The sequence below is a fragment of the Phyllopteryx taeniolatus genome, chromosome 15 (genome assembly GCF_024500385.1).
Source record: "Phyllopteryx taeniolatus isolate TA_2022b chromosome 15, UOR_Ptae_1.2, whole genome shotgun sequence".
Lineage (NCBI taxonomy): Eukaryota > Metazoa > Chordata > Actinopteri > Syngnathiformes > Syngnathidae > Phyllopteryx > Phyllopteryx taeniolatus.
In genome coordinates this window covers 6,880,370-6,900,822 of record NC_084516.1, presented here as the reverse complement: position 1 = coordinate 6,900,822, position 20,453 = coordinate 6,880,370, and the positions used below count along the sequence as shown (strand labels likewise).

Genomic DNA, 20,453 nt, shown 5'->3' with positions numbered 1-20,453 from the left:
CAAGAAAAAAAAAAGTACTTTTATGGTTTTCAAATATTGTGAGCCAACTGTTGAACTCATCAATGCAGTGGGGTGAGAGCAAAGTTGGCTCAGACCCAAAATACAAGCGTAACACTTACCCCAAAAATGCAGCGCTACCATTAAAACTTCTCTAGGCTTAACTTTTACAGGACTCCTCCAAGGTGGGCCGAATCAATGTTTTGCAGCTGTCACGGGGGGAGGGGGGGGGTTGCCTAAATATTTATAGACTTTTGTTGTTGAGGATGTCCAGAAGGCAGTGAACTTGGACATGCACATTTTATTTCCACAATGTTATTTTCAGTTGACTTTGTAGATGCTACTGAAAGCCTTACACAAAGTAGTTTCCTGTAAACATTTATTATGCTCATATGTTAAAAAGAGAGATAACATGTGGTCTCGCTGTAGAAGTGTAAACTCCTTAAAAGAAAAAATATTGCATCTGGAACAACAAGACAAGAATGATTTTTTTGTGTTGGTCACATTTATTTAAACAAAAATGTGTCTTTTAGGAGGAGCTGGAAGCGGCCACTGCAGCGCGTCTGGGCTTGGGGGTGGTACCTTCCCGGAAACCATTCCTGGAAATTTTCAAAAAGACAAAAAAGATGGCACACAGTTCAGACGACTGAGAATGCATGAAATTATGTTCCTACACCGTTCGAATGTGATATTCACTTTATTTTAGCGCTGCAACTTATGATTACTTTAATAATTAATTAATTTCAATTAATCTGTCTATTTAACAACAGGACATTATTTCAAATTGACAGTACAGAAAAGGCAAATATGAATTGATTATGGTTCAGTGACTGGTTAGGTCCATAACATGTCAGAAAATAGGCAAATATGTTCATCACAGTTTTAAAAGCATGTTTTGAAATGTCTCATTTTGATAGCACACAAAGATAGTCTGCTTTGTTGAACTACAGAAATCGGAGAATATTTACAGTTGCGAGGCAGAAATTCCAAGGATTTAGATAATTTCAAGTTAAACAAGGTCTCTAAGCAATTAACCTCATTAATTATCAAAAGTTTGACAATCGATCAGTTGACGATGAATGGATCAATTGTTGGACCTGTGGTTCGGTTAATGCAAATGTGCAAAGGAGCTGTTGTGATGATTAAGTTGCCTCAGAGACTTGTAAAATCATCACTGATTTCATTTCACTATGACATTCCTGTATTAATCCCTTCCCATAACCATTTATGAATAACACTATTAAAGTGCAATTTCAAATTGTGAACAACAGTCCTACCGCTAAAACCTATGAACCTTCAGTTTAGTCAGTTTGTGACAATTTGTTATAATTAAGCCAGGTTAGTTTTATAGTTTTTCCAATGACGTCACACACCGCCAGGTTGGAGGATGACGCATTGTTTTGGACCAGTGTTTGAACAGAAAAGCCTCCTGATCTCAACCACCAACAAGGACGAAAAACAAATACTCATCAAGTACTCAATAACTATCTCTTCGAAAACGGTCATAAATTTACCTGAATCGACGGTAGACAACCTTGAGATGCCTCAGACGACCGGTGCCGGTGGTGTTCCTCCGCTTGGCCTTTGCGCTCCAGTTGTCTAAGAAACATAAAATAGTTTTTTTATTACAAGAAGTGGCTAGTCTTGTCATTCATTTCATACCAAAAAAACATGGCTGCCAAGGAAGGGGAAAAACGTCGACTTACACTTTCTCTTGCGCTTCTCGGGGTAGCCACACTTGCCGCAGGAGGACTTCTGCAGGTGGTAGGCTTTGGAGCCACAACGACGGCACAGGGTGTGCGTCTTGTTCCTGCGCTTACCGAAAGAGGATGTTCCCTTCGTCTGGAAGATAAATTTTGAAATAAAAAAAATAAAAATAAAAATAAAAAAGCATCAGAGCCCATCCACAAGCACCTTACTTCCACTATAGCTCTGGGGGTCTTGTCTCAGTGAGTAAAACATTATTGAATCACATAGTATTCATTGGTTCAGACATTTCAGAACATCATTGACAAGACCGTGCAAAAACTCGAATGCTACTTGAAACAATTATTTATCGACGTCTAATGTATCATTACACATCTTAGCCGCTCATTGAGCCCCTGTTGCTTCTGGATGTGGCGAGCTGACACGTAAAGATTAAAAAAAAACTTCAGAGATATTTCTATAAATAAAAGGCACGAACACAACAGGGGCATGCTAAATAACACATTTTAAAACACACAATGTAAAAGGTGACGTTACCAAACTGGACTTTATTCCATTTTAAGCGGTTAGTGTCGCCCGAACGTCAATGCTAACGAACCAGCTAGCAAATAAAGAGCTTAAATTGTCAAAATCCCACTTCATTTATATAAAAATATGCCTTTAGAAGAGTAGCTGAGTTTTGCCGACAACTATACATTTGTGATTTGTAAACAATGGACGGCAAATTTTCTAGATGTCTCGCGATTTCATCCGAACAGCATTGTCAACTTACCATTGTCGCACAGTGGCCGACGGAAAAGAGACCGGAAGAGAGGTCGGCGTCCACCCAAATACATCCGTGCTTGTTTCTGTGTCACAGCGAAAACGGTCCCCTCATTCAAATAGCGTCTTTTTGCAAAGGAAAAGCCTTATAAATATCACACACCCACAATTGAATACTACAGTGACGCACAACAAAGCCAGTGTGTAATACCGTATCCAATATTTAAGTTATGTTACATATTAAACCGGAAACCCTAAGGTTCTACACATTTCACCAAATAAGCAGTTCTTATTTGTGAGTTGGAGTATAAACGTTAGCGCTGAGGCTACAGCTCACATCAACTAAAAATATTTTAATCATCAGCAAACTTCAGCCAAACACTTAGAGCTGGGTGTTTAGGGGATTTATGTAGCAGGGTTATATTTGGGTTGGATGGTAACCCTAACCCAACCCTACAACAGGAGTCACCAAACCTTTTTGAAACTGAGAGATAACTCTTGCCAAGGGCTCCTCGTTGGATACACACTTCTGACATAAAGAATTTGTGAAAATCCCCTTTAATATGTTATTATTATTAATTATTCATAGTAATTTATGTAAAGATACGGATCATGTGAATGGTTTCTCGCTGTAATTAAGAAACTGATACATATCAATATGCAACTCTTTATTTCTGTAAATGTCATCCATTATTTACATTTTCAAACGTAAACTACTTTTTTTAACACAAGTATCTATTTCTAATTAATTAAAGAATATGTATACATTGGCTGCCTCTGCACGAATGGTTTATTGTATCCCAAGATTCCCCATTTAGTTCACCCTTGACGAAGGTGTAATTTGACCTTGGCGCATGGCTAAAAATAAGGAGCGCACGCATGAACGGATCGTGGGCGCCCTCTGGTGGTTAAATACCAGCAAAAAAAAAAAAAAAAAAAAAAAAAAAAAGCACATCCTCCTTTCAAGATTGCAATCACGCGGCATTATTTGGAGATGAAGCAGAAGGTGCGCGTGTTCTCTCCTTTTATCCAGACTAGAATTTAACTTCATTTCTTTTTTTTTTGACATCGCTTTATTTAGCCCAACAAGGTTTATGACTTAATTGCATTTGCACCATCCGCCTCCCCTCCCCTCTCCTCCTCTGGGGATGTCACCTCAGCCGATACTGTCGCGATTTTGTATGATTTGGAAGGAGTGAGGCAACTGGGCATCCCGGTCAGGAGGGTGATGGACGATGCGCGGTCCATTTGGGCCACCGAGACACGCGCGCGCCTCCCAGTCCTGAATGTAGCAGCGGCGGAGCGAGACACCGAGCAGGGTGTCACCGTCAGCTCCGGATGCTGCGCCGCAGAATCGGATACACCGACCCGTCGTCGGGTAAAGACATCCTTGGCAATCGGTCCCTTTGTTTCATGTTTATTTGCGCCTTTGCACTGGTGACACTGTTGCAGCAGATTCTCTATGGGAAAAACTACATTAAGAGGTACGTGTTGTTTCAACCTTGGACACATTTGCACTGATTAGAACGGTGAAAAGCATCATTGCTTGAATGTTTAATGGATGTCTTCTTCAGGGGGAAAGCTTTATAATGGCTGGAAGAGAACAATAGCAATTGACCATTCATCCTTTTTACCCCCTTCCTCCTCCTCTGGCATAAAAAACAATTTCCATTGGGTTTCTTTTGATGATGGTAAAGCATCACATTCATATCATACACAAGCTGCCTCTGCGGCTGTGTATGGTAATGTTTCCCCCTTGATTTAACCCTTTATTTCTTATAATTTCGTTGAGTTTGCGCCTTTCTTCGACTGGTGGTACATCTTACACTTGCAGAGGCCAGATCTCAGTGTAAGTGATGATGATTTTCAGCCAGTGATCAGTCAATTATTGTGTTTATTTCTCATGTGCAACCCCCCCTCCCCCCGAGTGAACTACATCTTTGTGAATCCCAAACACAATATTATCTGTCATGTACATACGCCTCATAAATTTCAGTATGAGACGAGCAGATGTTGAGAAGAGCCCCAAACAAATGGGGGGGTACCATCACACCACATCCCAGATAAGTGACAGCTCTTATGTTTACTTCAAGCAAACATAATGTGCTGCAGTCCCTTATAAGAGGCCGCCACTCCCCTACACCCCCCCCCCCCCACACCCCCACCCACCCCCACACGCTCCCCTCAGGCTGGTTTATAAAATGGATTTATGGTATTCAAGAGCCTCCCCAATGGCAAGATTCATGAATTCTGCGCGTTACTCGTGGCGTTGGGCCCATCGGAGAGGGCCAAAGACATAGTGGCGGGTGGGCGGATCGGGGGGCGCAAATGGTCTCAGCGGCGGCCATTTTGCTACAGTCTGTGTGCACACACTCTTGGCGGGAGGGAAATTAGAAGGCCAGAGTGGGATGATTATTGTGTGTGCGTGTGATGTCATCATCCCATTATGATGGCGACTGTGGAGGTCAAAGCAAGTCATGAACTTAGCATTCTGCTCTTGAGCTGAGTCACATAAAGAAAGTTTTCTCATGTTTATGCATGCAAGTGTCAGCGCATGCACAGCGTCATATTAGATACTGTGATTAGCATACGTGCACCTCGGATTGTAGTAATCAGGGTTTAAATAACATTTAAAATGTCTCATTCAAGCATTTAGCTGTTTTAAAGACACAGTTTTAGTCGTCTTATGCAACCTAAGAAATTCCTATTTTACTTTATCACATTAGAATTGTGTATTAATAGCAGATATGGAAAGAAAATGCTTTTTAATAGCTAGTTTAAGCATGTTACATTTTATTCCTTCATTTTATCAGCACACTATTCAGTCAAATATTTAAGAAATTGCAACACTTTTAGACACTTTATCTACAGTAACTTATAAGTTATTTTTAAAGCCTGAAAACGCATTAAACATTAAGATGCATTTATTTTTGGAAGTACTATAGACAGTTTAAAGTTAATTGTATACAAATAAATGCACTCAATATTTGTTTGTAAATGTGATGAGTGAACTGATTTAAGCTGTTTTCACGACCTGAAAATACACAAAAAGAAAATTAATTATGCAATAAAATGACCAAATTCTATAATACAGTGGTGCTTTGAGATATGAGTTTAATATAATATATATAAAACACTGTGACTCCGATGCTGTTCATTATCCTATTTATGGCGTTTTGCATTGTTTGTTAGCATTAAGCTAAATTGAATCTCGTAAGGCAAAGCTATGTGGTTGTTTGAAATACATATGTATAGTAATTCACTTTCTCATATGTTGAGTTTGACAGTAAACCTCAAATGGAAGTGGCAATAAACGGTTTGAAGCCTCTTTTTTGAAGAAGTGTTCACTATCTGTTAAACTGAGTTGAATTGAGTTCAGTGCCACCATATAGTGTTCACTATATCAAATTTTTGCTCGCAAGTCAAACCAAAGAAAATTGGCCAAACAACGGCTCTTATCTTGAATAACTTGTCTCAGGGCACCGCTGTATAAATTGTAGATAAACAACAAGAACAAAGATCTTATGTATAATTATATGCCTTTTTACAGGCAAACAGCTCAGTCAGACTGCAAGACCTTTAAATTGAAAATTCCTGGCCACAAATACTTTAAATACGAAACTCAAGCACTTTTTTTAAAACCCCAAAAAACATTAATTATGCTATGAACAGACACAATTTTATTTTGTAATAGCAGAAGCAGAATAAATGAAAGGTAAACACCAGTTTTAGGTCCTCATAATATGTGTACGATATGTACTATTAGGTACCAATATATTTTATTCTAGGTCGACTCTACAGAAGACGTTCTGAACGAAATACAAGCATTTAATTGAATGCATATAATTTCATATACATGTAAGATCAAATCAAGGGTTCATCAGTATTTTTAGCAGTCATTTAAAAATAGAGCTGGCATTCAAACTATTTAGATCATGTCAAGTCCTGCAATAAAACACCGCTTCGGTGCAAGGAGCGCTTTGTCATCACAGGAAGCGTCTGTGGAGATTGTCAATGCGTCAGGCTTAAGAGTACTCTTAAGGGTGTTCTTCCTCCTCTTAGGGCCCGTTAGGGTTGCTCAAGGCCAGGAGCGGGATCGTAAGTGCTGCGGGCCAAACGCGAGACGCCTTTTTTTTTTGTCCAGACGAGTCTTTACGAGCGAGTCGGCAGAGATGGACGGCCTCGTGAACTTTTCTATTCAAGATGCCCGACTGATCTGTGTGGAAGTCACGGGAGATTGAACAACGTTTGCCACAAGCCTTTTTTTCCTCTATTGATGGGGTCACTGAGCAACACTGCTGTATTTGCTTCCCTGTGCTATGCTGATTTACGGTGACGCTGAAGTAGCAAAGAGAAGCTGAGTGTTCTAACAGGAGAGTACCCAGTGATGTGCTCTCCATCGCGTAATGCACACAAGTAGGTTTCTCATGAATACTTGTTTAAAAGTAACTAAAATGTTGCTTATTTTCTTTAATGTTCATGTTATTCCACACCTTGATGTCCCATTGGAGCATATCGAGTGGATTAGTGTCACTCTAATCGTGTTATTAGTTTGACTCGGTCAAAGGACATGAAAACCTGACGTACCTGTGATCAAGCTTAAGCGAGGGATACACATACAGATGTGTGTTAAAAAGGGAGAAACACCACATATGATGAGAAAAAAAATCGCCAAGGATTTGCATGTGTGTTTACCGTTCTTATAATCTGTGGCCCGGAAAAATTTAGCATTGCCCAGACACGTAAAGATTAGCCATCGTTTAACGAATTTAACATTTACGTTTATTGGCCACAGCCATTTTTTAAGCAGATCAGAGCCACCAGTTTGACAACTGTGGTCTAGTGGAACTGGTGTTTACTCACTGTAATAGATCAAAAGCCACTAAAACCCTGCAAGGTAATTTCCATCATTTTTAAAACTGCACGCTTTATTTATTAATTTATCTTTGTCCTTGGCGTAATTCTGCGAGGAGACGGGTTAGACCTGGTTTTGGTAATTTCGTGAACCAGCGTAGTGCATTTAAAAGTGGGACATCTGCGCTGGAGTGGGCGTCATTACAGCCAAATTCATTCCTTTCCAATCAAAGCGGCTTGTCTCATTCCCTTTAAATGCAGGATGTGAGTGGCACAATGCTGTGAGGAAACCGATTTTCCTTAGTTTAACCAAGTAAGGCAATTGAGAACAGTTTCTCATTCACAATGCCGACCTGGGGCCATTTTAGTGTTCAGTGTCTTGCCCTAGGACACTTCGACAGCGAACAGTTGGAGCCAGGATTCAAACCGATTACCCTTCGGTCAGTGGACAACCCGCTGTACCAACTGAGCCACTGCCGCCCAACTGCACTGAAAACGTCTCTGGGCAATGACGTGTGTGCCGCTTATCAGAAGCAAACGCTGTTACCTAACGCAAATCTGTGCATCCAGCATGAGTTAACGCAGCTCTGCTTACATTTTGGGTTTTGAGATAATGTTTGAGACAGTGTAGTCGGCTGGTTCGTCCTTAAAAGTGTCTCTGGGTCTTCAGCCAGCCAAGCTACCAAGTTACGTGTGGGGTTGTTTTGTAAATTAGCAGCATGTTGACAATGCAATTTGTAAAATTCCAAATGGCTCGCTCATAGACACATTTTCAGAAATAGGAAGATAACAAAACATTGACTCGGTTGTTTAATTTCACCGTTGATGGGTGGGCAGGCACTCTAGATCCCCAACTATTATTCACTTTCACACAGGCACCATCCCGGCCTCATACAGCACTGATCCTACCTGCCTCCAAAGCCGGGAAATTGCCACGTCGCCTTCGCTGCTTGTAACATAGGGGTGTCTTTCACACAGAACCGCAACATAGGAAAAAATCTGAAACAAAAAGATGACATTGACAGACATTGTGAGAGGGGCTATAAACAGTGGAATGATTCAAAAACAATTGAAACAGTCCTCATTCCTATTAGGTTTAATCCACAGTCTTAAAATTCGAGACAAGTAGAACGAATAACAAGACATTGCACAAGGTTGGAATGTTTGCAAAACACTCCTGATACCCAGAAGTGTGTATATGGGACATTCTTGTGTTATTCTTTTGCAGTTTTCTTGAGGCAAACAGTTGCTCAATCTCAGTGTCTGAAGTGTGGTTGTGTACAATGTTTATGTTGTGAGTGAACACTTTTCATTTGGTTGTTTTGTGTTCTTTGCACGGCTCGGAAAACATCGAGGACATCGCCCCAAATAAACTGACTCATTTTCTTACTAGTGCGCAACAGTTTAGCCGACTCAAAGGGGACGAGACAGGAAATTGGAGCGGTCCCGTTAATTTCTCGGATGACGGATCTCTGAAGCCCGCCAGAAATGGAAGGAAAAGGTACCTTGTTCCCAGCGTCACTGACTGCACCACACCTCCAGAGAGCACTGAGAGTGAGCTATAATGAGAGGTCACACACACACCACACACACACACACACACATAGACACACACACACCACACGTCTTTTCAAAGCCAGCCTTGCATGCTTGGACCCAGCAGCAGAATTCCTCAGATGAACAACATAGCACATTTGCTATATTTTTCATTCTCTGTTATGAAGTCTGCAGGTTCTTAGCATCACCGGTGATGTCGCGGGGACTACGTCACACGTTTAACTCCTAACCTGTCTGCGTGTTGACAGATGTTTCCGTCAGCATTTTCAGCCAGATTCACAGATCGCCGTAATAGTCACACCCTGCCTAGCCGATATTAAGAAGAAAAACAAACGCTCTCACAGGTAGGCCCGTTTGAAGGCATTTCTAGTACATTCACAGAAACCTGAGAATGCCTCTTTTCTTTTTCATTGGTCTGAAGGGTATACAAGTTACTTTTCCCCGTGGTGGTTGCACTTCCAGATTTGCTCTCTTGCATGATTCCGTCCACCTTGACCCTGAATCCCCCCTCCGAACCCCCACCATCTGGCTCCAGAAGCTGGTGGAGCCTCCAGTCGATGTACCGCCCATTGTGTCCCATCTAGCACCCATCCTCCCAATCCCTTGTGTCGTGTTCTGCACAGCTCTCGTGTGTATGCCATGTACATAGTGTGGACCCTTGTGGACACGCATCCCTGCGCCTCCCCTTCTTCACATCTGCATTGTCTCTTGGATTTAAAACACTATTTTCTAAGACTCCCTATTATTGTTATGAGGTCCTTTTAGTAATCTCTGTGTTTATCATTATTGCCGAGACAAATGAATCACCTTTTTGGGGGACTCAAAACAGCATGTATCCTGGTGAAAATTGTATGTATTCTAGGGGCCCCAAACACGACCCCAGCAACCCCCCCAAAACTCACTGAGTATCGCCCTCTTGGAAAAAAATAGCCCCTGACACAATTGTCGCTGTTGGGTAAAATACCCCCTCCTTGAGCTGTTACCTTAGCGTGGTGGAGGGGTTTGTGTGTCCCAATGATCCTAGGATCCTAAGTTGTCTGGGGCTTTATGCCCCTGGCAGGGTCACCCATAGCAAACAGGTCCTAGGTGAGGGACCAGACAAAGCACAGCTCCAAAACCCCCTATGATGACAAACAATTCAGGAAGATGTTTTCCCTTCCCCAGACGCGGGTCACCGCAGCCCCCCTCTGGAGCCAGGCCTGGAGGTGGGGCTCGAAAGGCGATCGCCTGGTGGCCGGGCCTGCACCCATGGGGCCCGGCCGGGCAGAGCCCGAAAGGGTGACGTGGGTCCCCCTTCCCATTGGCTCACCACCTGTGGGAGGGGCCATACGGGTCGGGTGTAGTGTGACCTGGGCGGTGGCCGAAGGCAGGGACCTTGGCGATCCAATACAGAAGCTGGCTCTAGGTACGTGGAATGTCACCTCTCTGGCAGGAAAGAAGCCCGAGCTGGTGTGTGAGGTCGAGAAGTTCCGACTCGATATAGTCGGACTCGCCTCCACACACAGCTTGGACTCTGGTACCAGCATGTCTTGGACACTCGGGTGAAGAGAGGGGCGGAGCTGTTAACTGATCAACACCTGGTGGTGAGTTGGCTCCGATGGTGGGGGAAGATGCCGGTCCGACCTGGCAGGCCCAAACGTATTGTGAGGGTCTGCTGGGAGTAATCTGGCAGAATCCCCTGTCAGAAGGAGTTTCAACTCCCACCTACGGCAAAACTTCACCCACGTCTCGGGCCAGGCGGGGGACATTGAGTCCGAGTGGACCATGTTTCGCGCCTCTATTGCCGAGGCGGCCGACCGGAGCTGTGGCTGTAGGGTAGTCGGTGCCTGTCGTGGCGGAAATTCCCAAACCCGTTGGTGGACACCAACGGTGAGGGATGCCGTCAAACTGAAGAAGGAGTCCTATTGGGCCTTTTTGGCCTGTGGGACTCCTGAGGCAGCTGACGGGTACCGGCTGGCCAAGCGCAATGCAGCTTTGGTGGTCGCTGAGGCAAAAACTCGGGCATGGGAGGAGTTCGGTGAGGCCATGGAAAAAAAGACTTCTGGACGGCTTCGAGGAAATTCTGGTCCACCATCTGGCGTCTCAGGAGGGGAAAGCAGTGCACCACCAACACTGTGTATAGTGGGGATGGGACGCTGCTGACCTCGACTCGGGACGTTGTGAGTCGGTGGGGAGAATACTTAGAAGACCTCCTCAACTCCACCGACACACCTTCCCATGAGGAAGCAGAGTCTAGGTTCTCTGAGGCGGGCTCTCCTATCTCTGGGGTTGAGGTCACCGAGGTGGTTAAAAAGCTCCTTGTTGGCAAGGCCCCAGGGGTGGATGAGATTCGCCCGGAGTTCCTAAAGGCTCTGGATTTTGTGGGGCTGTCCTGGTTGACACGCCTCTGCAACATCGCATGGACATCAGGGACAGTGCCTTTGGATTGGCAGACTGGGGTGGTGGTCGCGACCCGACCTAGGATAAGCGGTAGAAAATGGATGGATGGATGGGTAGAATCCTCGCATCTCCAAAAAGACACAACTTTTTAGTACATTAAAAACATTTCATCTTCAGTTACCAAACACCGCAATGTTGAATTACCTAATGTTTCTATCATATACAGTACTGTTGCAAGCCAACATCAACACAATACATCCCCGTTATCTTGTTCATTTGCTAATTCAATTGCCAAAAAACAAGCAAATTTATTACGCTATCATTGACTAGAATGGAAATGACATTCAGAAATTACTGTATTCTGCATGCAAATTTACCTTTGTGGCTGACAGGTTTCCTTATGTAGGCATTACAGCTATTTATTTTTAACAGCATGGGCTTACTCAAATATATTCAACCTAAGTATTTTCACTTGTTTTTGTCAAAAAAACAAAACAAAAAAAAAAACGTAAAGACTTTCAATCTTGAGGCGACATAATGCCACGAGGCTCCCACGGGGTCAAGAAGAGGTGGAGTTACGACACTTGTAGTGTCCAAAAAAGAGCTAACAAATTTGATCTCAAGCTATTTTCAGCACTTTGAATTGGTCAATAAATTGCAAAAATAACAAACCACGTGGGGATTAGTATCGATTTGTAAAAAATATGAAATTGACCATATTTGGACATATGACGTTTCCGCCTGACAGCGACTTTAAGTGCTCATGGCTATCAGGACAGTACAAACGAAAAAGACTCCAGGACACATGCCCGAAATAGAACAGGAAGTTGGTCATTTTTGGTTTAAAGCAGCCATTTTGGCTAAATTCCTGATTGACCTATAATCCCACACAGCTTCTCCATAATAGCCACAGATAGTTGATGTAAATGAATAATTTGAGATTGACTCTCTCCTTGGAATGCATCATCAGGTGGATGTAGACAAACCAGTGTCACTGTTGATTTGTGCGATATTCTATCCTGCATCTTGTTCCTTTCAATGCATCCCCTCCTCCTTGTGTTCTCTGGTCTCCTTTTTTAACCCAAAATTCCCATTGCATTTTCCCACCATGCACTGCCACATATGACATGTTGCAGCGATGTCATCCATCTATCCAGCCCATCCACAGTTCATTCTGCGAATGTAATTTGATCCAATTATGATTGTTGCTGTTGCTTAAACATCACCCCCGCCCCCCTTTAAAAATAAAATTTTAATGTGCTTTAGTACCAACATTTTATTTGTTTATTTTGAATTGTTCTGTTTTTGGCCAGAAATTTGATTACAAAGAAAATATTACCTGTTACCTTTTACCATTTTAGTGTAAATTGCCATATACTGTAGCTGGAGCAGGGAGTATAGTGTAAAACGCTGCGCAGTGGTGGTGATACTGAACTGAAAACATGCTTGTAACTGTCACTGCTGTTTAATGAATGAAAATTATTTAAGATTTATTACGACGGATATGCCAATTACAACTGTCACACATTCATAATCATATCCACCAGACCGAACATCTCTATTGTCACTTTCAGACTGTTTTGAATAAATACACACATATAAATCACGAAATATTCGCACAAAATAATCTTCATTTTATTTCTCATAGCGCATTGTTATCGAGTGAGATAAAGATCCTTCCCCTTTTCCACAGTACAATATTTTATCCACCTACTACTTACTTTTTCTGCCACTTGTTCCAGTGACTGTGTATCAATTATCCCTTCAGGTATTTGGGAAACTATGATGGGCCCTTTGCGTACAACTCGACAACATGCAAAGAGCTCAGACAGGAGATTATGGACGTCAAAGTCCTGACAATGTGAGTGAGAGTTCTTGTGGTCTGTTGGAAGATATTTGTTCTAGGAGATGAATGTGACGAGTGTCCATTTACGCTGTTGAACACATCCATAATCCAGCTACAGTGATACCTCAAAGTTCAAGTAGAATTTTCAAACATACAGATAAAACTCCACCTTTTGACCATAAATTATTATGGCAACTAGTGGACAAGCTCATCAAGCTTTCAGGTCGAATACCACAAACATGTGACTCAGATGCACAATAAAAGTCACAGAGGATCCGAACCAAGTTCTTTCTTTACAAAAAGTTGGTCATTATAGGCAGAAAATGGAAGTTGACAGGAACAAATTCAGGTAGCAGAAAACTTAACATAAACTGTCACACAAGCTTTAGAAGAAAATCAACCATTTAAAGTAATGCAAAACATAACACATGTAGTATTTGTATAACAATTTCCCTTTTGATCACAATGTATAAGCTTACACCGGCTAGAAGCTAACGTAGCAGTCTGCTTCTACTTCTTTTTATCAAATGTCGCAAATAAAAACAGTCAAATTCACAACACCAGGCACACAGGATCCAAGTCAAATTTTGTTGACAGAAAGCTGATCAGCACCGGCACTAATTTCACCGGAAGTACAGAACGTCACACAAAAGTATAGAATAATTTTGATCACAATCGACGAGCATACGGCTGCTAGCGAGACTTGCTAATGCAGCGGTCTTCAAATGCATCTTCATCCGGTGCGCTGTCAAGTCCTGTATCACAAACAAATGTCACTCAAATGGATTGCACCAGTCAAAAAAGATCCAAATTCATTCATTTTCTCTACCAGCTGAAAGTCAACAGGGTTGGGAACAATATCATCAAGTGGAACATTTTGCAAGCTAAATTAAAAAACTTACCAAGCTAAAAACAGTCAAACATAACAACAACAAAATATTTTTGCACAACTTGAAGGTACCACTGTGCTTCTGTGATCATTTAGTGATCACCGCGGTGACGGGCCTTCCGCTCTTTTTCACAAAATGGCACATCGTTCGCGCCAGTGTGTATTCCAAAAGATTCGCATTGCTCCGTAATGATGCAGTGGAACTCAAGAGGCATCTTTCCCAGTTCATGAATCAGGCTTTATCGTCAAGTATATTGTTTTACAGGCTGCGAACCAATAAGCTTCATAGTTGTCTCCCAGGAAATGTCAGTTCAAGGACAATCTATTCACAGCTGCACTACATGAAGCCACTGTCTTTGCCAGAGTAATCGCTTCCATTTTATTTATTTTTTTGCTCCCCGCCCCCACAGCCCTTGTCTGTTGCTGACATCTTTATAATGTTTGCCTTGTGTTGTTTGATTTACCGCCCTTTGTAGAAACAATAATCGGAAAATACACGGTCATGGGTATCCTTCTTCATTCCACAAGTCTCTCTGCCTGTCTGCCAGGGTCAAAACCTCTGATCTGTTTGAGAGATGGCGCAACCTGCAGGTGTGTAAGTGGGAGCAGAGCAAGGAGGAGACCAGTAACTTCAAGTAAGCATCGCCTCCGCAAAAACAACGGAGGCCAATGCCAGTGAAGCTTTCCGGCATGCAACAGTCACTCTCCTACTGTTTTTTTTTGTTTTTTGTTTGCAAACAAATATGCAATTCCCTACTGTTCTTTAGTGTGAAAGCAATAGTATGATGCCTCCGTTTTATACAGTGGGACATAAAAGCAACCTTTTGTTCAAATAAACAGCCACTGGTGGCAGTCTCCGTTGAACTAAAGATTTCTGTTCCAGGATGTCGCTATCTCGCTGCTGCAACGCTCCTTCCTTCCTGTTCACCACCAAGAGGAACACCCCCGCCGGGACCAAGCTGCGGTACGAGGTGGACACCAGCGGCATCCTTCCCATCACCACCGAGGTCTTCAAGATGTTCCCAGATGTGAGTCCTATCTTTCCCGAATGCGGCTTTAAAACCCGTATTCCGCGCGGCCAGCAGTGTTGGGAAGTAATACTTGAGTATATAGTTTTCTTCAGCTTCTGATGTTAAAAATTGTCTGTCAACTCTGAAAAAAACCAAAACAAAACTGCATACTAGTCAGGCAGGGGCGTACAAAGACAGGGGCCGAGGGGGATCCGATTTTCCCCCATTCTCTTCCTTATTATTGAGTCCCGAAAAGTCTGTCTATGGAGCGCTGTGTACCTCCGCACTCTTTCATGTCTCCTCCTCCTGATCTCCTCTCTGAAGGTGCTTGGCTCAGTTATTTAATATCTCCTCCATTTTCCAATTGTTTGAACTACTGAAATTCTAAGCTGAGAACTGTTAACATACGACGGCCCTCCCGCAGTATATTTCAGACTATTTTTTTGGGGCACAGTAATTGAATTAGTACTTCTTTTTTAATATTGTATCTATACTTTGAGCGTAAGTACTTTTGCCTCTTCTGCCTTCTAGGATATGCCATACTCCAAATCCCAGTACAAGAAATGTGCCGTGATCGGAAACGGTGGCATCATCAAGAACAGCAAGTGCGGAAAGGACATTGACTCAGCAGACTTTGTGTTCAGGTAGGAAAGAAAATTCTCTTTTCGTCTCATGTGCCCATTTCGCAAACACTGCCGAGTTTTATTTTCCAATGTTTGACGCAGAGTTTGCAAAGGTAACACATTTTCCAATTCAAAGTTTCCCATTTCTGTGAAACAGTGGTCGGTTTTCAACGTGGAGCTGACGACTGGCATCTCGCCGGTTCCTGCTGTGGGCCCATTTGTCACATTCTATTGTTAGCACCCTGCCTCCACTGAAATCTCAGTTTCCAGCTGACGTTTAATATTTCAAGCTGTTCTAAAACGAACCACCAGAAGGCTGTGACAAAACTGTTCGACTTCTTTTCTTAGTGGATGTAAATCGTAACGTATAAAAACTTGCCTCGGAATGTTGACTGCTTTATGAGTATTTCTCTTTTATTGTAGATGCAACATACCGCCCGTCAGTGAGAAATACTCAGCTGACGTCGGTACAAAAACGGATCTGGTCACGGTAAATCCGAGCATTATCACCGAGAGGTACTGTAAAGCTTCCCGAAATCCAGTCCTGCCTGTTGTGCCTTTTTTTTTTTAAATTTTGCACGTTGTCCCCCCCCGACACCGGCCACAGGTTCCAGAAACTGGAGAAATGGCGGCGCCCCTTCTACGACGTCCTGCTGAACTACGAGAACTCGTCCGTGGTCCTCCCGGCGTTCTACAACACGCGCAACACGGACGTGTCCTTCCGAGTCAAGTACATGCTGGACGACTTCGACTCGCAGCGGGGCGTCTTCTTCTTCCACCCGCAGTACCTGCTCAACGTGCAGCGGTTCTGGGCGGTGCAGGGCGTGAGGGCCAAGCGCCTCAGCAGCGGCCTGATGCTGGTCACCGCCGCCCTGGAGATGTGCGAGGAGGTGCACCTCTACGGCTTCTGGGCCTTCCCCATGAACCCGTCGGGCATCTTCATCACGCACCACTACTACGACAACGTCAAGCCGCGGCCGGGCTTCCACGCCATGCCGCACGAGATCTTCAACTTCATCCACATGCACGCCCGCGGCATCGTGCACGTGCACACGGGCCCGTGCACGTGAACACGCACTCGGCGGTTTTCCCGGAATCTCACTGCAGTGGAACCTCCAAAGTGGAATGTCATTTTTTCAAAATGTTCCCATGTTCTTCATTTATTTTGTGATTTTATTTTTCATTAATAACAATCTTATTCGATTGGGAATTCATTTATTTACTATATTATAATATTGAATTATAATTTATTTTTTATTAATTACGGTTCAATATGTTCAAGTCTTATATTTGTTTAAATATACTACAGTATTTATTTATTCAAACTATTTAATTATTGTAAATTACAATAAAATTAATAAATACAAAATGTTATTTTTTTATTTGTTATAATATTGTAATGTTATGTACTATGTTATTTGTAAAAAAGCATAATTATTGTAAAATGTATTTAAAATAACAATTGTATATTATAACAATTAATAAAACATATTAATTATTAATAATCCAAATTAAATACAGTTTTAATTCAGTAACACATTTATTTTAATGTATTACATATTACACCATTAAATAATGAAATATTTTATTTTATTCACTAGACTATTCTAACATGTTTTAATATACATTTTAATTTGGGACAATTATTTTTCGATTATGCATTTTAATCAATTAATAAATAATAAAATATTGTCCACTGTATATTTAATTAATTATATATTTTTTCAATATGGTAAAACAAATTTTTTTTAATTCGCCAGCCATTTTTAAAGTAACACTTTAACACAGAGAAGTTAACCACCAAATACTAAGTTCAAACTAACATCCAACTAAAATAAAGCAAAATCACTTGCCCTTTGAAGATGCCCAACAGACATACAGCATGGTAGCGCATGTAAGGTATTTTTACCGAGGTTTACTTTGGAGGTTCCACTGATGGTTTCTGGCTTTAATGGACGTCATTTCAGACCAATTCAAAGCTCTTTGGCCACTGCAGGCTTGTTTTTCACTGTGGTTTTCATGTGCTCTTTTTCTTGATGTTGATGTTGTTCTTGTGATGTTTTCTAGTGGCTCCGCTGAACAGATGTGTTCTTTTCTACTAGTTGCTGTACTCGTCGAAACACGGCGGGCGTGGCAGCTTTCCATGTTTGTGTATAAAAAAAAAAAAAAAAAAAAGCATTTCCAAATGTTTAAAAAAGCAGCACCCGATTGTCTACTGTACTTTTGTAATCAATTTGATTGTTCCCCCACATTGACAGGGAGAATTTTTTTTTAATTGGCCTGTTTCCAGTGGCCTTATCGGGAAATGTCCTCGCGGTGTGCGAAGAGAGGCAGCAATGGGATTTCTTTTCTTTTATTTGATTTACAGTAATGCGCCGCTGCATGTGTTGCATATTGCTTTTTGAAGTATCCATTGGCCTCAGTCCAGCGGTTCTCAAACTGAAAAGGTTTCTTAGCTCTCCGAGCGTAGCAGGCCTAACTGTTCATCAAAAACAGGGCAGAGGTTTCATTGCTAAAATGTACATTTAATATTATTGTAAACCGCTGTAACATTCTGCAGTCTCAACATTGACACTGTTCTTAAATGATTTAATTAAAATGTATTGCACATAAAAGTCTAATAAAAACTGGACCCAATGGACATTTTAAAACAAACACTTCTTAAAGATTAAATACAATTATATTGTTGTACCGTAAAAGTTAACTACAACTGAACTATACTTAGAAAAATGTACTGTACTGTACATGAGATGTTGAACAGTTTGAACATTAAGACTCCACTTAACGTAAATTGAAGCAGATAAAAACAATATGAAACTTGCTGTGCTTTTTATATGGGTCTTCCATGGACTAAATGTAAATGAAATGTAAGATTTGAGATACAGTGGGACCTTATATTACCAGTGCACCAACTTAGAAATTTCCTGACAAATTCCTAACTTCTAACTTTTTTTTTTAGCAAATAGCTGGGGATAGTTTCCACAACCGAAAAAAAAAAACCGAGAATAGGCGGGGCATTACCGTATTTAGCTTATCATGTTATGCCATGCTGCCTTATGACATCACACTCTCAATCCAATATGCAAATCTCATCCGTATTCCCGAAGTTTGTCCCTCAAACAACTCAAAGGACGCGTTGGCCTGGTTTAAGACTCCACACATTGTTACACGTCACTCCATATACTTGTTGTGCATGATGTGCTCTCAAAGCTTTTTTTTTTTTTTTGTGTGTGTGTGTGCCTGCTTCAGTGCCCACAGAATTACGTTTACACTCACAGAAAGCTTTTCGTCCAAGAGATTGTTCAACTAGTGGACGCAGGTCGTATTTAAGCAGAGCTGAATCGAAGTTCGCTCACATTCGACCGCTGTAGTATATCGACATCTTGCTACAGTTTCGCGGGCGAAATATGAGTTGCGCCACCATATTAACGGCTGCTGGAAATGAGACAAGGCGCAAAAACAATGGGACCACACTGTGTAATCAGTGAAGGGAAAAGAAACAGTGCTTGGCTCTGTAGAATCACGTGTTTATGAATAAACTGGTTTGGATTTTTGTCTTCCTTCTACAGTGTACCCTATTATTATTATTATTATTATTACTGCACTGACAGTACAAATGGACCAAAATGTATGAATAAAATGTAACAATAAAATTAAACTGATTTAATCACAAGTACAGTAATTAGACCCGACATTATTGAAATGTCCTATTCAATATGAAAAATGGGGGGGAAAAGTTGCTCATAATATGCTAAATTTCATGAATAGTTAACGTCTAAATAATTAAAATGTAAATATGGATTTAAAAGAAAATCACTGATTTGAATATCATCTGTCATGCGGTAGATTGACTATTGACTGTGATGGGTGAAAAGATAGCAGTTACATACAGCTTATTAAACTATTGAATTCATATTTGTATGTACATTTTATTTTTTGGTGACATTTAAATCAATTATAAAACTGACCATTTTAAATGCAGCTGTATAAAAACAGAAGGAATCTTGCCATCAACATGCACAGTAAATGTCTGAAGGTTGAGCCAAAAACTGGGGAAAAAAATACAAATACACACACACGCACGTTGGCCATTCTTTGTGCGCTATTAAAATAATGAAATTATTTGGCAACGCATTTGATGGCAACCATATATCTATACTATGATTAAACGCTGGCCCACAATGTCGACTTGAGGTGTCAGGTGGCGGCAATCAGCCTAATGGAGGGATTTGGCTGCCAGTAAAGTGCAGCTTCATGCCAGTGACATGCAATGTTAATAGAAATGTAACGCAGCACACACCTAATCAGTGGCATCTTTCGCAGTTTTTTTATCTTCTTAGAATTCCTATTACATTATAAGCAAGCACAGTGCAAAACAAACCAGGATAGGACAAAAGACTCAAAAGTTGAGGATTTTGATTTGGAAACTGTGGATGTTTCCCATATTGACAATAGAATCCACGCTCACCAACAGGTTTAAAATAGGGTAGCACAGTTAAATAGTGGTTAGCATGTCTGACTTCTGTGGTTCTGGGTGCGAATGTTTTCTCAAGCGATTCTGTGTGGCGTTTGCAAACATCCCTGTCCTGTAAAGCGATCCTGACGCCATGAATAATGGAGAGCGAGGATAAGTTCTCTGTGCAAGGCTCCTTTTTCACACGACTTTCTCCCATCAGTCACATGCCGAGGTGACTAATTTTTCATGAATGCTGCGCGAGGTTTGTAGTTGGCTTGTCCAGGCTGCTCCGAAGGCCACGGAACCTGAACCTCCCTGCTGTCCAGGGTTCAAATGAACTGCCCCAGCTCTGTGGAAACCTTGGCTAGCTCTT

At 41.7% G+C, this 20,453-nt stretch overlaps 2 protein-coding genes and 1 non-coding gene across 8 annotated transcripts; 1 reads left to right on the top strand and 2 right to left on the bottom strand.

Moving 5' to 3' along the window:
* Nucleotides 1-480: 480 nt before the first annotated feature.
* On the bottom strand, nucleotides 481-2,637 carry rpl37 (ribosomal protein L37). The gene is made up of 4 exons (XM_061799027.1): nucleotides 2,477-2,637; nucleotides 1,704-1,839; nucleotides 1,512-1,596; nucleotides 481-596 (listed from the first exon to the last, which is right to left on the bottom strand). Exons 1-4 carry the CDS (start codon nucleotides 2,477-2,479, stop codon nucleotides 527-529), a joined length of 294 nt encoding a protein of 97 aa, XP_061655011.1. The 5' UTR covers nucleotides 2,480-2,637; the 3' UTR covers nucleotides 481-526.
* Nucleotides 1,936-2,015, bottom strand: LOC133465331 (small nucleolar RNA SNORD72). Its single transcript, XR_009784612.1, has one exon. It is a non-coding gene; the product is annotated as a small nucleolar RNA SNORD72 (small nucleolar RNA).
* A 787-nt stretch (nucleotides 2,638-3,424) lies between the features above and the next one.
* st8sia5 (ST8 alpha-N-acetyl-neuraminide alpha-2,8-sialyltransferase 5) lies at nucleotides 3,425-19,190 on the top strand. 6 transcript variants are annotated; one of them, XM_061747150.1, is made up of 9 exons: nucleotides 3,425-3,950; nucleotides 8,714-8,821; nucleotides 9,126-9,221; nucleotides 13,025-13,117; nucleotides 14,540-14,626; nucleotides 14,875-15,019; nucleotides 15,533-15,645; nucleotides 16,048-16,140; nucleotides 16,232-19,190. In XM_061747150.1, the coding sequence occupies exons 1-9, from the start codon at nucleotides 3,805-3,807 to the stop codon at nucleotides 16,692-16,694; spliced, it is 1,344 nt and encodes a 447-aa protein (XP_061603134.1). In that variant the 5' UTR covers nucleotides 3,425-3,804; the 3' UTR covers nucleotides 16,695-19,190. The 6 variants fall into 6 exon arrangements, with proteins under 6 accessions (XP_061603134.1, XP_061603133.1, XP_061603136.1 ...); XM_061747149.1 differs by having other exon boundaries at nucleotides 14,468-14,626; XM_061747152.1 differs by lacking the exon at nucleotides 9,126-9,221 and having other exon boundaries at nucleotides 3,426-3,950.
* Nucleotides 19,191-20,453: the final 1,263 nt, after the last annotated feature.

Coding starts and splice junctions, on each gene's coding strand:
- st8sia5 (XM_061747149.1), top strand. CDS start 3,805: ATGCTGCGCCGCAGAATCGGATACACCGACCCGTCGTCGGGTAAAGAC. Junction 8,822..9,125: donor GCCAGAAATGGAAGGAAAAG/GTACCTTGTTCC, acceptor GCGTGTTGACAG/ATGTTTCCGTCAGCATTTTC. Junction 14,627..14,874: donor GAGGAGACCAGTAACTTCAA/GTAAGCATCGCC, acceptor TTTCTGTTCCAG/GATGTCGCTATCTCGCTGCT.
- rpl37 (XM_061799027.1), bottom strand. Junction 1,597..1,703: donor CGAGAAGCGCAAGAGAAAGT/GTAAGTCGACGT, acceptor TATGTTTCTTAG/ACAACTGGAGCGCAAAGGCC. Junction 597..1,511: donor GTTGTCTACCGTCGATTCAG/GTAAATTTATGA, acceptor GAAAATTTCCAG/GAATGGTTTCCGGGAAGGTA.